Below are 17936 nucleotides of genomic sequence, written 5' to 3'. Positions count from 1 at the left end.
ACACCACCGGAGCGTTTAAAAAATGATTTAAATAGTTTTTATTACAATCTACTTTTGATAAAGGACTCACTTCTGTTCGACACGATTCTTTCCTTTCCCCGGGAACCGAAGACAGTCCGTGCCCCGTACTGTATTGGGGGAGAAGGGGAAAGCAGAGCGGAACCGGGCAGAACCGTCGGCTTTGGCTTTCCGCTAGCGCTGAAGCGCTGCTTCGTGACCACCGGCGGAACCAAACCATAGGTCCGACCCACTCTGTCGCTCCACTGTCGATCGTAGTGAATGTTTCGCGTTAGCAAAAAGGCACATTACCCGTTTCCTAGTGAAACGGTTTAAACCATCATAAAACCATCGTATAAATTAATCAAAATGTACGTCCACTAACTGAAGTAGCCTACTAAGAACTTGCTTAATCTACGTTTCGTTTGTGACCGAAAAGCTCGAACCCCGGCGCACCTAGTGGGTTATGGTTCAACAACGCATGCTTTGTTGCTTCTGTGTTCGTTTGTACAAATAGTTAAGGGGCGACAGCGTACACTAGATTGGTTGCGGGCAAGATTGGTTGTTGGCATACAGATCGACATACATCCGCGTTAACAACTTCTGTAGAGCGAGTAAAAGAGCGCTGGGAAAAGCCAACATCTACAAACAATACACTGGAATGCAGCCAATGGACAGACAGTCTGGTGTCAGTGCTACGGGCAGCTGGCTTACCCTTATGCACGTCGACCGATCGCTGGTTTCCACGTGCAGGGATTGATTTTATATACACTATCTCGTAAGGATTAACAGCGCCACGTGGGATGTGAACAAGTCCTGCTCCGGCTCCGGCCGAAGATGACAGCAGCTACCAGTCTGCCATGCACACAATTGAACTAATTAAAATGGGAGGCCCCTCAAAGGGCACATCTGAACGCAATTGGCTCTCCGAAGACGAAGTAGCGCATCTAAAACTATGCAAAGCTTCTTGCCAAACTTGAAGGAAAAAAACAATACTTCCCCCTGTACGATCGCACAACGGGCGATGATCGCAAAATGCGGAAAGTGCTCATTACGAGAGTTCAGCACCGCACACGTATGATGATGTATAAATTAGAAAAATACACAAACACTCGCCAGCTACCTAATCTGAAACGGGTTGACTCAACTTAACTCGCTGCCCTCGTACAGCTCCTCGCAGTTCTCTATCAATCTCAGTATGGGACAAATGTCGTACGGAAAGAGCCCGTCGGCCACCAGCCGACTGATTTGCATCCGCAACCTCACCAGCACCGTCATCACACTGTCCAGTATGACGTTCGAGTTCGCGGCCGCCGATCCGACACCCATTCCCGCAAGCACCCCACCGTTTCCAAGCCCACCGGTACTGGCACCAGCGTCACTACCGGCCGGCCCCGGTGCGAGGTACAATCGGTTCTGTAGCAACGTCGACGCGTTGCTGTAGCTATTGTGGCGGTAGTAATTGTAGCAGCTCTCCGTGAACATCGGCCAATTCTGGCGGATGTACTTGAGAAAGCGTAACAGAAACAGCAGGAAGCACGTTTCCGTGCTAATGAGCAGATCGAGAAAGAGTTGCGTGATGTTCGGCCCCAGGTTGGAGAACTCGATGAACGTGTACACCGGGTTGAGCATCGCGATCAGATCCTTGATGGCATCGGGGACGTGGAGCTCGGTGCGAACGTAGTGCCGGAACGAGATGCCCGACGTGACGTCGAGCGTGCACACCATCGCTTCGACGAGATAGTCGTCCTGGTCGTCGAACAGGTGGATCATCACCTTGCTGAAGTGCGTGTCCGGGTGGAACTCGAGCTGCGCCTTCAGAAACGTTTCCAGCTTGCCCACCACGTTCCAGATGCTGAGCTCAATCATCTGGATCTCCTGCATGTCGTAGTCGCTACTGTCGACGCTCGAGTCACTCGAGTCGCACCGAATCTCCTTCCCAATCACCGCGACCGCCTTCAGCACCAGCAGGGCCATCTTCTGCAGCAGCGTCCGATCGTAGCACATTTCGCCGTGCGCTGCCGATGGCGTCGGAACACTTACACCGCCAGCGGCTCCGGTAGGTAATACCACCAGGGTGTCACCACCGTCGTCCGCACGCTGCAATCTCCTATCGTGATACCGTACCACCGGGCCCTTGTATCCGAGGAACCCAATGTGGTTGCTGTACGTTGCCTTCGGAATGTTGTTCAGTATACCGTCCTTCACCGATTTCACGACGTTTTCCGCCAGCTTGCCCACCGTTTCCGGGATAAAGTCCTGCAGGGCGAGCGTGCTTCCGTAGCACAGGGCTTCGCTGAACAGAGTCAGCATCTGTCGATAGATGACGCAGTTCTTCGTGCCCAGCAGCTGTAGTTGAAACACTTCGTGCAGCTGCTCGTGAAATCGTTGCGTGTCGAGGACGGACAGGTTCGCCTTCACGCTGATGATGCTTTCCCACAGCCGCAGAAAGGTGAGGATGCAGGTTTCGTTAGCCACCCGCAGGGATGCGTCGTGGCCACTGTTGGTTAGGGACTGGAACAACGAGTTGATGCTCTTCACCAGCCGAGGCCACTCCACGCTCAGGATGTTGATTGTTTCGAACTTGATACGCTTCGTGTCGAAGCTTTCCGAGTCGGTGAGCGTGATGTGGCGACAGGCAACGGTGCCGGTGGCGTCGGACGAGGGTGAGGACGGACTGGCGAGCGAGTGGAGCGGCCACTGGCCATTGGCCGCTTCGCTCACTTCTTGACTAGATGCCGTTCCGGGGGTGCTCGGGTTCGACGCTAACGGTGCACCCATTTCGTCCTCGTTGCTCTCATCGTCGTCCCCGCCAGATGATGCGGATGTCGCTGGGCGAAAAATGTTACTGCTGGCCGCCACTGGCTGGATCGAAGCGTAATGCGTCGCGAAATAATTGTCCGCCAGCGACGGGCCTCCACCGGCAGTCTCCTCCTCCAGTGGGTGTTCCATTTCGTCCTTCCACTCCACGATGCGCTTGATCACCTCGAGACCAAAGTCGATCTTTTGCACCGTCCGGAAGTCGGACGCGAGCAAATTCGCCCGCCCATAGTCGAACAAGTTCTTGACGATCTTCTCCATCCAGCGATAGTCCTTGACGATGATCAGGAATGAGGTGAGAATACGGCCCGCCAGATAGCTGATGTACCGGTTCCGGTGGCCGCACAATCCAATCAGCTCGTCCACGTCGAGCGCCACCAGCTGCTGATGCCGGTCGCCGTGGATCAGATAGTCGAACAGGTGAACCACTCCCGTGCAGATGGTGCCCTTAATGTTTTGCTTCAGGTACGTGTCGAACAGGAGCTGAACGTTGGAGAGGAACTTCAGCAAATGCTCCACCGGCCACTCGGCCAACGGTTGATACTGTGGGATGGCGCCAGCAATGGTTTCCTCCCGCCCTCCGGTGAACAGTAGCGGAGGCTGAAAAGACATCAGCAACGCACCCATTTCGACCGTACAAAGACACTGTCTTGCGATCGCATCCTGAAATGGCCGTGCCCGTGGTTGCTGGTGTTCGAACCGCGGCTGGTGCTGATGATAGTGGTGCTGGTGTTGATGATGATGATGATGATGGGGTAGCCAACCGCCGGGATTTGGCGTCAACAGTGGTTGGTGCAGATGCTGCGGCTCGTCGTCGGACGACGAGTGGTCCAGGGAGGAGTGGATCAGTTTCGACGACGAGCAGGAAGGTGAGGATGACAGTGACGTCGATGAAGAGCAGGCAGACGAAGCCCCACTCGTGCTACCGGAAGCTGTGACGGTAGTGACCGTTGTCGGGAGTCCTTTGTTGGCCGGTTCATGTTGCGGTGCTGCCTTTAACGGTCCCCTATCGTGCTCCTCTATCCGCTGGCGTTTGATGACGGGCTGTTCGTGCGAAATTCGCTCAACGCCGGCTCCGGAATAAGGCATGGAGGTGGTATTTACGGATGCAGTGTTGGTACCAGCACCGGTTCCAACGCTGTTCGCAGTGGTCGTGCTGTTACTTGGAGACGACTCCGATGGCATCATATCGCGGCCAGGATCCATAATGGCGCCACCGGCATTACCACTGTTTCTGCCAACGGACCCGCCGCTTAAACTCTTGGATTTGTCGCGCCCGCTCTGATGAACCATCCGTGGCCGAAAGGATTCTTCACGGTGCACGGGCGTTATTCAAATTTTCTTTTCGTCAGTTGCTTTCTATCACCCTGGTTACGAAACGTGGCCGTGTTTCGCCCGTTAATGGCCGGTGTACGGGTTACCACCTGAGCTTTAACACTTCCAGAGTCTGGTACTGATCGTTGGGATCATGGTCATTGAACGCATGTTGAAAATACTAAAAAGAAACAGAAAACAAAAAGTGGCGTAAGACAGGAGCCCAAACATAGCTTAGAGTCGATTGAATGAAGTGAATGCGTTTGGCGGATTTGGATTTTTTCAGCCCAGGGTTACTATGATCACTCAATCGATTGAGCAAAATTCCAGGAATTTTACAGTATCTTCTCAGTACACATTTCCTTGGTACGCTTCAACGAAAAACACAATCGCCGGAACGCATTGGAAATGGTAAGAAAAGAACCTTTGGAAACCTGGTTTTGATTTGTGCGTGGCCGGCTTATTATTATTTTCACCAAAAATCCATTCGGATTCATTTTAAGTGCAAGGGGGTAGCCGACGACAACTACTTGGCTTTCGAAATCCATAGCAACCGCGAAGAAACGCAGTTAGTTTCTTCATCCCCATCAAACCGCGAGAAGCCTACTCGAAATGTGGCCCCAGCAAGAAACCATAGCCCCAAGGTCGAATAAAAGGAACGAAAATGGTTGGAGGGCGAAAATGTGGATCGAAGACGATGGCGATGCTGCGTGAACGCAGCAGCAGTTAATGTGTGGTCAGCGGGGCCATAAAACGCGGCTCCGCGACCGATGACGACGGTCGGTCGGTTGGGTGCCGAACATGAATGAAGCAGTGTGCCACCGGAGGGTGCGGGAAGGAAGAGTGACCCCTGCACACACACACACACACGCACGCATAGGCGGAGGGGGGAAGGATGATGACCGATTCCCACAGGTAAGGCACACACGGTGCGGTCGCGGACTTCGGGAGCAGGAGAAAAAAAAACAACGGGACACGCGGATGGGGATGAAAAGAAATCTACGTGCGGGAAAAGATCAGTGAAATGGTGCCTCTTTCCCCGCCAGCAAGACGGCCCCCTTTCGAAGCTCCACACTTCGGTTGCTTCGGGGAAACCGAGTCCCGCTTCTCTTTCTCTTCGAAGGCACACATACACAGATGTCGGCAAACATAACTCTCGTAGGTAGCCAGTCCAGTCGTGCATGCCCGGAAGTCATCAAAATTCTTCAGATCCCTGGTATTTTGTGGGGAGGGGTGAGGAAAAGGGCATTAAGCCATCTCCAGATCCAGACCAGATCAGATCATCCGGGCGTTAGTGATTGATGAATCTCTGGAGTTTTGCGTTTCATACGTCCATTGATCAGTCACTGATCAATAAGACGTGAAACTGAACATTTGCCAACTTGCTGGAACTCGTGAAAGCCGCGTCAAAACCGAAAACATAGAAACGCAAAATATTATGCTACTCCGCCGCATATCCGGCTACACGTCGACGATGCTGCGTGATCTATGGTGATCGTTTCGATCCGTTTTTTTGTGACGTTGTGACGATTATCCTTCAAGTTGGTAGCTTAAAAGCTTATGAGCTGCTTACCATCATTCTAGCATATTCCATGTTCGGCGTTGATGATCCCCAAGCGAAATTGAATGAATGAAAGCAGCATTCGCTCGGCGGGCGCGCGGTGTTGGCCAAAAATATGCGGCCGAGAATGTTGCTAGAAGCCGCCGTCGAGATGAACTTCGTACACGCAGCACACCGCACACACAGCTACACTCAGCTCCCGATCTCTTTCTCACTCGCTTTCTAGTCAAAGGCACGATGTTCCGTCTCGATCGGAACGCGTTGCTTCGAGCAACGCCACACACACTACTACGATGCTGCGTTCAAGCACAGGATGCACGCACGCACACTATCAACAACCGTGTATCCACAGCCGCACACCACCGTGGCCAAAGTCGCGTGTGTGAGTGAGTGTGTAAGTGTCAAAAAACAGTAGCACTTTTCAAAATATTTCCTTTTTCCATGACCGCCGTGGGTGCTTACCGCCGCCGCGCGGTTTTGCAACGCCCCGAGCCAGATTTGTTGCGCGTGCGATTGCGGAACACTTCGTAGCGGCCAAAGGATCCACAAAAAAGATTGCGATGATCACGAGCGTAACGTCGCGGGCCACTTGTTGCTCCCGAGGGCTGCGCTCAAAGCGAAGTCCTTCGATGGGGGGCCACACAGCAGCACACTTCTGTACGGGGACGGGAAAGGCACACTTGTTTCGGAACAACCGACCGACAGACACACCAAGCACTAATGTTCACCGGCGCACACTTTTGTAGTGCGGTTAGATGAGAAAAAACCTTGTAAAACGCGACGAACGCACGAGCTGCGCTGTGCCCTGTGCTTCTTGACACCCAAGATTTTTTTCTAAAATGGCCGCCGCGAGAAGCTCCTGCAATACCCACACGTAACCAGCGAGAAAGAGTCAAGCGAAGCAAGCGCACCCGAGAAAGAGAGAGAGAGAAGGAGAGCCACTCAATGGCGAGTGCTTCGCTCGAAAAGGGGTAGGAATGCGAATAGTTTCGGAGATTTTCGGGGTGGTCCCGAAGGTTGAATTCAGATGTAACACAATCATTATTTTCATTTAATTAAAAACGAACAATTTTCGCCATTTATCGATTTTCCAGCTGCGTAGTTATTAAATTAGATTTCCGTTCTCTGCATCTCGAGGCGCTTCTTGGAATTGGTTAATGGTATTTTAACAAACCTGGCTCACGCCAAAAATCTCTCCAACATGCATCAAAATGATCTTAGTTCCGGCTATGCTGTTTTGGGCCCATTGCATTTTTTAATGCTGCAAGTTTCAGCATCAGCTATCCTTTTATGTTAAAAGGATGATGAAATTGCTTTTTATTTTCTGTTTTGAACCGTCCTTTCTTCATTCAGTTAAAGTCAGAAAACCACTTTCGAAAGGCTGTCAATTTTGTTTACAGATTGATTACCTTGTTGTCGAGCAGCGCAATAAGTGGCACAATTGTTAATCAGCTCTCTGATAGTGCACTTTGTAGCTTACCGGATGTAGATGTAGAAAGGTTGGCCAAAAATGCACACGTACAGCGTACCCGTTGTTAAGCACGATATGCGCCATGAGGAAACTATCCTCGACGCAATCAACGCTTTCGAATATTTAAATCAGGTAAAGCGCAGGATTAAGGTTCATGCCGAGCGACTACGGAGACCATTTCCGTTTTGCATCCGCAGGTCATTAACGATGTGTTCGGGAAAATCAATGGCCGCATCGAGCGTAACCGAATACGCCTGGAAGGGATCGATGCGCGGATCGAGAAGGCCAGTGCCGATGTGCGTCGATTGCACGATTCAAAGGAAGCAATCATTATTTACTCACCCGCTCGGTACCCGGCCAGCGATATGGACCCGGTGGTGGAACCTACGTTTACCCCGTCCAACGGTATCCCGATGGAAGAGTGTGGCTTCCGGCTCAAGGATAAACCCTATCTACCAACGCACTCGCTGGAGGAAAAGATACAGTTCTATCACCTGACGTCGGCCCGCGAAAGCGATCGAATTTTCTCCTTCGATCGTACAATTAATCCGCGGACGGAGGAGCACCTGCTGGGCGGCGGCCAGCAGCGGACGGCGTACCTGGACGAGTTGTTGCTGTTCGATGAAGCGTCTTACGTGCGGGAGTATAGGGAAGGGAAGGATGGGAAGCGTGCCACAAGGAAGGACTCCACGGTGCACGGTAGCGTGATACGCGAGGAGAAGATTATCTCCTCTTCGTCCCCCATTATCCGCAGTAAGATGAAGCGAAAAAATCAGGATCTCTTCTACACCCCCTCACTGAGCGATGCACCCAAGCTGGACGTTCCGGTCGATTTGCCCGACTTGCCGGGAATCGTGAGCAACATTAGCTACGTTGGCAGCAGCACCCTCATTGCCCCGTCGCTTCAGTTGGCCGGAATAATCGAGCAGCTGCCATCGTTGGAAGATCTGAGCAGCGCGATCGATGTGGCGGACCATTCCAAGGAAACTAAGGAAGAGCAACTCTCCACCGGTCCCGCGCCTCCACCTACCGCTTACCCGAGCGGTGCGGGTGAAAGGTCGACCATAAGCACTCCGATCGTAGCTCCACCGCCACCACCACCACCGCCACCCCCTCCGCCTCCTCCACCACCAACAGTCTTGAGCGATAGCGGAGCCAACGCGAAGCAGCCTTCGAACACGGTCTCCTCGACCACCGCAAGTAGTGACAAACGTACTGCACCTGCGCCTCCCTCACTAGGGGACGCACATTGCAACCTGATGGAAGCAATCCGTCGAGCGGGCGGCGCTGAAAAGGCCAAACTGCGTCACAATGAATCGGCCACCGCCCGCAGCACCAATGCATCCGGCGAGCCAAAGTCTCTCATCGATGATCTGCACAACAAGCTGCAGATGCGCCGTAAAGGAATATCCGGGGCGCGCGATGCTGCGGAACCGACCCCCAACGTAATCGATCGGCTGTCCGCACTGATTCCACCCCCACCGGCCAAGCTCCCGACCGCAGCGGCCTCGGGCAGCGAAAGCAACGAAGAAGAAGACTGGGAGTAAAGTGGCTAGGCCCCGCTCTGGGTGATGCCTGTCTTGTTTCGTTTTTATATTATTACAATCTTACAATCGTAGCTTTTCTATGGATGAATCTGTTACAAACCACGTGCGCTGCGCCACACGGAATGGATGGTCCGATGGTGCGCGGGCTCTATTGTTAATAAAAGGAAAAACTTCTTTTCACACATGGTCCGCTTGCAGCAACAGTGGCAGCAGTAGGAAAGGTGAAAGTCCGAAGGAAAAGCGAGATGACACGGTTTAGATGGGCTTGATTTTGAAGTGCAATCCGATTAGCGAAAACACGAGACACTTCAGGTCTTGCACCAGGTAGTAGAACCCTCGTAATCCTTCCGGGTCTTTGGACTGATTCACGTCAACCAGTGAGCCGGTTTTGGAGGTGGTGAACGAAATGTGCTCATCGCCAATCACTATCTCCAGTTCCTGAAACGACACGAATTCCACCTCATAACCGTAAGGGATAATCCTATCACAACCGCTCCGCTCGACTCCGCTTACCTGTCGACCGACACGATCGGGTGGTGGCCACAAGGAGTCATCCTCCGCCATAATTTCCGAGTCGAGAATGATGCGTTTCAGTTCTTCCATCACCGACTGGTGCACGTACGCTTCCTTCCGGATCATGGTGTCGTTCTTGTAGTTGGAGTTGTTGGCGTACCGCAGCTTGCCGTCCGGGCGGAACTCGAACTCGAGAAACTCGTGGCCAAACTTTCCCTTGTGTCCCACGTAGTACCGAAGGTAGAAATCTTCCGTGACGGACATTTCGCTTTCTGTGTTCTGTGTTGCTCCGGACCGTTTTGATGCTTTCGCCGGGAGAGAAAAAGTGACAGTTTGCAAGCGACGCAGCCAAACTCCTGACATTAGCCGTCGCAAATGTGTTTGTTTGCTTCACTCGACAACTCCAAAGTAAACGACCAAGAAAAGACAACCCGAACTAAATCATTGAATGCTTGAACCGGTTCAGAACCGTTAGGTTCACCTCCTAGATGAACCTTGTTTATCTTTCGACTAAATTATTTTTTCCTAATTCCGGATTATGATCTTGTAGATAATTCTATATCCTTGTTTATAATCTTATATTTTATCAGTTATTTAAAAATATAAATATAACAAAGGACTGCAGAATAAATGGAAAGAAAAACTAACGGTACACGTTTCTCAACAAAAGTGACGCACCGCAGATTCTCAGATTCAACTACTTGCTTTATTGAGGGGTTGCCACATAAGTTTCTCGCATAACATGTAGGTGTGTATATGTATATAAAACGCAGCTAGAATCGGATCATTCGAACATCTTCAACAAACACTCTACACGGTTCCGACGAAAATTGATGGATTTGAACACCTTCCCTATCGGTGTAGCTGGTGCAAACAAATTTAACCAACTGCACGTAACTGCCGCAACTAAACGGTTAGTGGACAAAAAAGATGGTCTCGACACGATTCGAGTCCCGTTCGCTCGTTTGTTTGCTAGATTCACTCTCCTATGTATATTTGTATATTTTTTGTTTGTATATTAAACTTAAGCTAACTATTAAACTACACTTCTTTACCATCAACATCGTGTTCCGTTCCGTGTGTTGTAAACCCTACCTAATAAAAAAAAAACTCCAAATGAATTCACACTTTTCGTTCAGGCTTTTCGATCCGTTGCGCCGCATTTTGGAGCATTACGAGGTGAGGGCACAAAAACTGGTAGAGTGTAAGGCCAATAATTTGTACATGGCAAAGGCCCCGGAACCCCCGTGTGCGATTTCGGGATTATTGCTGTTTTCAACATTCTCTACTTGCTAGTGAACTAACACTAGGCGGCGCGCTTTACGACAACAGAAACGTACGCGGCGTGCGTATAAAAATGCACTAGAACTAGTGGGACACCGCGGGAACGCTGCGTTCCCTCCTCTCGATCAACGTACAAGAATAAAAATTGGGAGGCACTTGATTTGATTTTGACGCGCTTATCGTTCGGCACCCCCGGCACCGGACGGAAGATAACCGCCCAGCGATATTCTCCTGGGTCCAGTACCACATTGATGAGGGATAATTAAGTATTGTTTTTAACACGTTTTTGTTGATCGGAAAATGACCAAAGATAAGGATAGTGCGTGTGGTAAAAAATTAAGTAGATTATGCTGCGGCACACACGAAAATATTGCAATAGAACGGTGCGGTGTGCTTTCCGGTGGCGAATAGGTCACTCGGCTAACGTAACTAGAGGACGTACCATTAATAATCACTATAAGCTCATAGTACAACTTGAAAACTCGTCCTTTTCGCTCTCTATATATATATGTACAATACTTAACGCGAGTCGATTACAAAACAATGAAAGTTCTGTGGGGAGTCACATTGTAACACTATTGCTTCCTTCCTAAACGTTACTGCCAGTACACGGCGAAGATCGACCCTTCACTGTGAGAGCATCTAGAGCTGGATCGTTTAATACCTTATGTATGTTGAATAGTATGTTTAAATGCGAATGTTTAAAAACCCTTGCAGATGTACTACGGGTAAATAGTGTTTATGAAAATGCGAATACACCATCAAACATCTACTCTCTACCGCTGGTGGTGGTGGTGTGTGTTTTGTTAAAATTTACTCTATCAACATGGTTCTACTAGCATTAAAATGGTTAGGTACAAAACAACAGTGATAAAAAGAGACAACACAACGGCACAACACACGAGCTCATTCGGCGAACAAGCCCGATTTTACCACATATACACTTTGTGAGTCGGTTGTATACAGTCTAATTCAAAGTTAAGGATTCACTACATAATCATTCTCATTGGTATTGGGTTACCGCTTTTGTTTTCTCCTGTTTTTTTTGTTGTTAACTATCGTGCTGTGTCCTGATAATATACGGTGTAAGGCAAGAAAGGTTTCACAGGATGGATTACGGTTTTGTTTTGCGATTCACTCTTCTCCAGAGGTGAAGGAAATGAAAACACAATGATTTGCTCACAAATATCCGTTCAGTTCGTTGGTGGGTGCCGTCTGCGCACGGCACAACCCTCCGCCGTTAACCCTACGTTTACTTTCATTAATAAGAATTCATTCGAACAACATACAAGGATAGCAGTCAATACTAAAATAATACCGAAAAGTTTTAGGATATTCGAGGAAATCAATAAGAAGAGATTAAGGGACTCTTGACTACTGGGGAGTAGAGAGTGTTAAACGAAACGGTCCAAAAAAATTTGTCAAAATTAAACAGCTTGCGTAAAACTAACCAACTGGATTGGATAATGGAACTCGTAAAGCAAGGTTACCGCTACCGGCTCCTCAGGCTTATGGCAAAACGAACGGTTTGAAGGAATCGCACAGGCATATGTTCCTCGTCTGATATGGTTTACGGTTCCAAAACAAAAGGCGCCGATATGTGGTTGTATCACAACAAGCTGCACGCTCCACGCTGTGATCGCTCGTTGGCGATCTTGCTTCTGGGAGCGCACATGGCGGACGACGTGCGGGCACATTTGTAAGAACATTGCCCTTTTAGCCAGCACAAGAAAGCGATCCAAGAAGGAACGGCATAACGAGGGACGGCGCCACGCGCAACACACCATTCAGATGCTGGGAAGTTTCCGCAACACTTTCTCACGGACAAACAATGGCGGCACGTCATACGTTGTGCGCCAAAAGCAACCGAACGGAGCGCAAGAACTGCCCCAAACCCCCCGGGGGGAGAAAGGAGCACACAAAGCCAAGGCGGCAAAACGCAAAGCGAAAGGGTTCTATTTGCCACCCGCGAAGTTGCTGGTTACGCGAACGAGTGCTTTCGTAACGAGTTGTTTTTGAGCAAAAATACTTTCCGCAACCCCGGCGTACAAATAGGGGTCAGATTGTCGAGTTTGGAGGGCGAATATGAGGAGACTAATATACTTATTATAAACCCAAAAGCGCTACCGACACACACCGTGGTCCGGGCTTTGCGGACGTGTGACGGCGGGGGGTTCACTCCCACCCAAGACTCCACCTTTTTGGACTTTGGTAAATAACAGTGCGCACCGAAAGGTGCAACTATTCCGCGACCCTGACTCAGCGCTCAGCCTGGTCCTCCTCGCGGGTGCTCCACAAGTTGCTGCTGCAGGCGTATCCGCAATCAGGAGATGATCGCCGGGTATCGGTTGATCGTCGGCCCATTGGTGCTGCCACTGGTGCTGTTGCTACTTACGTACAAATCCGTGTTCGAGCTAAGCATCGGAGCCGGAGGAAGGGGCGGTCCTCCGCCATTCACCGGCCCACCACCACCACCACCAGGGTGTTGAGATTGCGAACCGGGCCCGGTCGGAACGCTCGGTTGAATTAACGAACCGATGGCCGGATGCATGATGCCATCGCGAGGGCTATCGATCGTCAGCTTCACCTGCAGGCCTGACTCCTTGATAAGGTTCACCACGTCACTGTGGCTCATACCCGTGATGTCGATCGAGTTCACCGCAATGATACGATCACCGATCTTCAGCTCACCGCACCGTTCGGCCGGACTGCCCGGAATCAGATCACCGATGGAAGATCCGAGAAATTGCCCAGACGACGAGATGATTACGAAGCCGAAACCCTCGTTCTCTTTCCGTGTCACCAGCACCGTGTACGGATAGCGCGGGTTGGGCGGTGGTGGTGGTGGCTTTGAAAGCTGACGCCGACGAAGAATCATTGTCACTTGTCCACGCAAGCCGGCTTCACCCATCAACTGCACGACACGATGATGCGATGCGTTCTCCTGTCGAAGTAGAATTCAAAGACCGTATTAATTGAACGTTATGTTTGGGCCACCCTTCCCGAACACGTCAAAAGAACGCAACGTTACCACGTTCACGCCGTTAATGTTGAGTATCTCATCGCCCGTCGCTATCCGCGTATCCTTGTCAGCGGCCCCACCCGGCACGATGTGTCCGACCGTCACCTGCGATCCCTCTTCGGTGCCGCCGACGATGCGAAACCCAAACCCAAGGGCCTGTCGCTCCAGCGTTACCTCCGTCAACGTGTACTCATCCATCGCCGGGGCCGACAGGGCGACGGGATAGGTCCCGCCGTAGATGTGGTGATGTTGCTGCGATGGCGAAAGTTGCGGTTGTTGTTGCTGGCCTCCACCCATCATCCAGTTGCCGTTTGGCGCTTGTAACGCTTGATGATTGCCACCGAAGTACGGTTGTTGCTGCTGGTGACCGACCATCGCCGCTGATGATGGCGATGGTTGCTGCTGCAGCGGATCGTACATCGGAATATGGTGGTGCTGGGGTGGAAGATGATGCTGCGGATGGTAGAGATTGTCGTACTGCGGAACCGGTGGGCCCTGACCGGGTTGCTGCTGATGCTGTGACCGTTTCCGATCCATCAGATACTCATTCAACCGTTTGCCGATGTTGTCGCTCATTTGAGGCGGCAAATTGTAGGGGACATGGTGCTGCTGTTGTTGTCGGTGTTGCTGCTGTTGCTGCTGCTGTTGTTGGTGAGGCGATGGGCCACCGAGATGATGCATTCCGACGTTTGCGGCTGACTGGAGGTGTTGCCGATTCAGCAGATGATTTTGCTGCTGCTGCTGATGATGCAGCTGTTGAAGGTGTTGCTGCTGGCGATGCTGCTGCTGCTGTTGGTGTTGCTGTTGCTGCTGATGTTGTTGCTGTTGCAGTTGCTGTCGCTGATAGTCTTGGCACTCGTAGCAGAAGCAATTCTCATGATGATAGGGCGCCTGACCACCCCCCAGCGGCGGAACTGGTGGTGGTGGTACGAGCGGTGGCGAATAGAGCTGATTGTAGCCGCCGACGTTGTTGCTCGGGTGGTATCCTCCCTGCTGATGGTGGTACTGGGGCTGGTGGTTGTGATAGAGCGCGGTATCACTCGTGTTGGAGCTGCTGATTGTCAGCTCCCCGAGGCGGTCAGCCAGGTTGGAGTGTTTCATATGCGTGTGATACATCTGGTCCTCGCCGTGGTACATTCCGATATCGTTGGCGATCGAGTCGTTATCATGCGAACTGCCGCCATTTAGTTTATGCGTAAGGTCCATTTTACCGTCGGTCAGCGTCACACCAATCTTACCGCCGCCGCCGCCACCACCACCACCGCCAACATCGAGTTCGATTTCGTCCGTGTTCAGATCCGATCCAGACGCCAACGGCAGGGAGGGCGTTTTGGCTCGGGCGCGCGTATCAACCAGCGGTGTCTTCGGTCGCGTTGGCAAGATTTCCTTCGTCTGCGTACTGTACAGGTCGGCCGTCGGGGTTTTGCTACGGAACAAACTGTTCCCCGCAATCCCGCCGGCACCGTCTTTCTTCATCAAACCTGCGCCCGGGCCACCGCCACCAAACTTGGCCATTTCGATACTTTTCCTCAGCTTGTTCGATAGCTTGCTACCTCCCGGGACGGTGGAGGGTGCCGACGTTGGCGCCACCGTACTTGCGCCCACCAACAGACCGCCCGGACCACGTTGCACCTTCAGCGTGGTTTCGATGTTTTTCGGGCAATCCTTCAGCACCTGTACCACCTCGTTGTGCGTCATATCCTTCACCGAGATCGAGTTGATGCTCAGCAGCACATCGCCTTCTTGCAGATTTTTGCAGCACTGCCTGTCTAGTATCTTCTTGACCCGCTGCCCGTACGAGCTGTCCGTGATGGTGAATCCAAACCCGTTGTCACTTTTGACAATGTTGATGTGCAAGATTTCCGGCAGCTCGAATGCTGCCTTTCCCTTGTAGTGCTGTTGGTAGGACAGCGTGTCGTTGAAGTACACATCGCCCCCGTTCGAGGGAACTACGGTTGGGCCCCCACCTGTGTTATGGCCATCAGCGCCGCCGGGCATAGAATGGATTTTCGCGAGCGGATTCTTATGCGGAACGTCGTCCCTGGGCCGACCGCCGGCGGACGGATCGAGAAAGCCACCGTTTTCGAGAAACTTCAAATCAGTGTCGGTGACGGCCCCACCGTTGGCCAGCCCATCGACGGCGATCGTCGTGACCACTTCCGTGTTCGGGTCGTTGGGATCGAACGGTAGCTGATAACCGCGGCACACATCGAGGTGCACCTCCTCGCCGGGCAGGATCGACTGAAAGATGTTCACCATTTCGTGGTGCGTGAAGCCGAGAACACAGATATCGTTCACATACACCAGCACGTCCCCCATCTTGAGTCGCCCGTCGAGCCAGGCGGGCCCATTCGGGACGATCGATTTGATCTGCAAAAACTCCTCCACACTATCGTCCCCGCCAACGATCGTGAAACCCAGGCCGCGGGTCGATTTCACGAGTGTCGTCATCAACCGTTCGCCGCGCAAGTGCGCCGGGTTCTTCGTGAAATAGTTCACCCGCCCCTGACCGGGGGGCCCCGGCAGACCATGACCGACGCCACCGTCCATCGGTAGCCCATTTCCACCGTCCAGCAGGGGGCCACCGCCGGAGCCTGCGCCACCCCGTTCCTGCATTCTTTTCGCCTGCAGGACCGGATTCTCGTACTGCGTTTTGCGGTTCACGTGGTCGATGTAGTAGGTGCCGTAGTGCGGGTCGCAAATCTTTTCCCACCCGTACGGCAGCTCGTCGTCCTGACAGTCCTCTAGCGATTTCTTCTGAAACTTCGACAACCGAGGATCGAGCCAGTGTGAGGTGCCGGTGTTGTGACTGGTGTAGCCGAGCGATGGGTGAGAATGAAAACAAAGCACAATCAGTGATAGCTTTAGATTGTTAAAAATGTTAAATAAATTATTTCTCGCAAAGTTATTAAAATTGTCCCCCACTCTAGTTCATATGAACATTGATGGAAAGTTCCGTAAGCAAAATGAGCACAAAACCATGACTTTTTATATAGAAACATATTTTAGAGCAGTATTTTGTACAAAGATGTAGCACACTGGTTGAAAAAAAACATGAATCATGAACTTCGACACGCATTGTGCGTGACGCAAAAAAAGGCCTAAAAACACAACGGGCGGGGATACATCGAAGCACCCATGTGCAACGATCATAATTACAACTTTCGGTTTCGCGTGCACATCCGGTCGGGATGCGGTCGGAACGCTACTTACTCGATAAAGTACACCTCGCCGCTGTCGGTGTACGCTTTTTCCCACTTCGGGGGCAGCGGACCGAGCCCATCCTGGTCCTCCAGATGATTGACGCCTCCCACTGCCGGTGAGCCCAGATCCGTTTTTGGGTCATAAAAGCTTCCCGTTTCACTGTCGCCTGCTGCGATCGAGGGCCCGTTGGGAGGCGGCGGATGATGCTGCTGCTGAGCCTGATGATGCTGGTGCTGATGCTGGTGGTGATGATGCGGATGATGCTGATGGTGTGCGTTGTGCAGTGGATGGTGCTGGTGGGCCGCTAGCCCACCACCGTGGCTGCCATTGGCCGCAGGACCGATCGGACCGGAGGACGGCCCGTTTTGTCCCGCTGCCCCACCGGGAGGGCCACCACCGCTGCTCACTGTGCTCACTGTGCCGGCGATACCACTCATTGTTTGCTCCGTCAGGGTGCTGCTATTGTTATCGTCACTTCCACCGCCCCCTGGCGATTGATCCTTTCCGGAGGAGTCCGATTTCACGCCCATCTTCACGCCAAAGCCGCCCTCGTCACTCGTCATCATGTTTCACACTTCCGGCTCGAGCGCCGAATCTCGACCGAGCGCCGGCGGCCTGCTGCCAGACACCATGCACACCCCCACACGATCGATTGTCGGGTCTGGGTCGACGAGGACGACAGATTCGGAACAACAGGTTACAAGAAACCGAAAAATCTCACTCACTTTACGTTGGTCAAACCAAATCAAATGCTATCACGGAAAACGGGTGTCACTAATCGTGAAACTAAACATCGCCAACGCACACACACTGCTCACGCGGCACACTAGATTGGGTATAAGAAAGAAAGAAAATTTTAAAGGTGCTGTGCGTAAGGCAAAACAACATCTTCCAACTTCCATTGGCGAGCGTTCGATACGCAAGGGCAACAATTACTTCGAAACGACGGCGATGATGATGGTCGATCACCGATCATCGAATGATTCACTTTCACCTCTGAGGCCGACACACCGCACCACAGGATCCTTGGCGCGTTTACCTTGGCTCGAGCAACGAAGCAAATCAATCGACCCACCGCGGCCGCAAGATGACCACTGCTGGTGACCCTTTTTGTAAACCCCTGCCGCTTCAGAGCCAGTTAAACTCTTTCTCAAGTTTCCTTGAGTCACTGCCAAACGGCACACAGATACACACATGCACGGA

At 51.9% G+C, this 17936-nt stretch overlaps 4 protein-coding genes across 4 annotated transcripts; 1 reads left to right on the top strand and 3 right to left on the bottom strand.

The window, feature by feature from the left end:
- Positions 1–591: 591 nt before the first annotated feature.
- Positions 592–4110, bottom strand: LOC131215409 (protein lines). The gene is made up of 2 exons (XM_058209797.1): positions 2811–4110; positions 592–2711 (listed from the first exon to the last, which is right to left on the bottom strand). Exons 1-2 carry the CDS (start codon positions 4108–4110, stop codon positions 1141–1143), a joined length of 2871 nt encoding a protein of 956 aa, XP_058065780.1. The 3' UTR covers positions 592–1140.
- Positions 4111–7167: 3057 nt separating this feature from the next.
- Positions 7168–8885, top strand: LOC131205672 (WASH complex subunit 1-like). Its single transcript, XM_058197871.1, has 2 exons — positions 7168–7295; positions 7361–8885. The coding sequence occupies exons 1-2, from the start codon at positions 7203–7205 to the stop codon at positions 8708–8710; spliced, it is 1443 nt and encodes a 480-aa protein (XP_058053854.1). The 5' UTR covers positions 7168–7202; the 3' UTR covers positions 8711–8885.
- LOC131205679 (protein mago nashi) lies at positions 8714–9527 on the bottom strand. The gene is made up of 2 exons (XM_058197879.1): positions 9224–9527; positions 8714–9148 (listed from the first exon to the last, which is right to left on the bottom strand). Exons 1-2 carry the CDS (start codon positions 9485–9487, stop codon positions 8966–8968), a joined length of 447 nt encoding a protein of 148 aa, XP_058053862.1. The 5' UTR covers positions 9488–9527; the 3' UTR covers positions 8714–8965.
- A 3303-nt stretch (positions 9528–12830) lies between these two features.
- On the bottom strand, positions 12831–17263 carry LOC131215407 (membrane-associated guanylate kinase, WW and PDZ domain-containing protein 1). The gene is made up of 5 exons (XM_058209796.1): positions 17009–17263; positions 16743–16951; positions 14279–16338; positions 13539–14173; positions 12831–13451 (listed from the first exon to the last, which is right to left on the bottom strand). Exons 1-5 carry the CDS (start codon positions 17261–17263, stop codon positions 12831–12833), a joined length of 3780 nt encoding a protein of 1259 aa, XP_058065779.1.
- Between the last annotated feature and the right edge of the window lie 673 nt (positions 17264–17936).

This window comes from Anopheles bellator, chromosome 1 (assembly GCF_943735745.2).
Source record: "Anopheles bellator chromosome 1, idAnoBellAS_SP24_06.2, whole genome shotgun sequence".
NCBI classification, from domain to species: Eukaryota; Metazoa; Arthropoda; class Insecta; order Diptera; family Culicidae; genus Anopheles; species Anopheles bellator.
This window is presented reverse-complemented; position numbering and strand designations above follow the sequence as displayed.

Excerpts from the sequence above, each read along its gene's own strand:
- LOC131205672 (XM_058197871.1), top strand. The coding sequence starts at position 7,203 with ATGCACACGTACAGCGTACCCGTTGTTAAGCACGATATGCGCCATGAG. Across the intron at positions 7,296-7,360 it reads CTTTCGAATATTTAAATCAG|GTCATTAACGATGTGTTCGG; the intron begins GTAAAGCGCAGG and ends TTGCATCCGCAG.
- LOC131205679 (XM_058197879.1), bottom strand. The coding sequence starts at position 9,487 with ATGTCCGTCACGGAAGATTTCTACCTTCGGTACTACGTGGGACACAAG. Across the intron at positions 9,149-9,223 it reads CCGATCGTGTCGGTCGACAG|GAACTGGAGATAGTGATTGG; the intron begins GTAAGCGGAGTC and ends GTGTCGTTTCAG.
- LOC131215407 (XM_058209796.1), bottom strand. The coding sequence starts at position 17,263 with ATGGGCGTGAAATCGGACTCCTCCGGAAAGGATCAATCGCCAGGGGGC. Across the intron at positions 16,339-16,742 it reads GGCGAGGTGTACTTTATCGA|TCACAACACCGGCACCTCAC; the intron begins GTAAGTAGCGTT and ends CGGCTACACCAG. Across the intron at positions 14,174-14,278 it reads GCAACACCTTCAACAGCTGC|AGCAGCAGCAACAGCAGCAA; the intron begins ATCATCAGCAGC and ends CTCACCAACAAC.
- LOC131215409 (XM_058209797.1), bottom strand. The coding sequence starts at position 4,110 with ATGGTTCATCAGAGCGGGCGCGACAAATCCAAGAGTTTAAGCGGCGGG. Across the intron at positions 2,712-2,810 it reads AGCGACATCCGCATCATCTG|CGGCCAATGGCCAGTGGCCG; the intron begins GCGGGGACGACG and ends AAGTGAGCGAAG.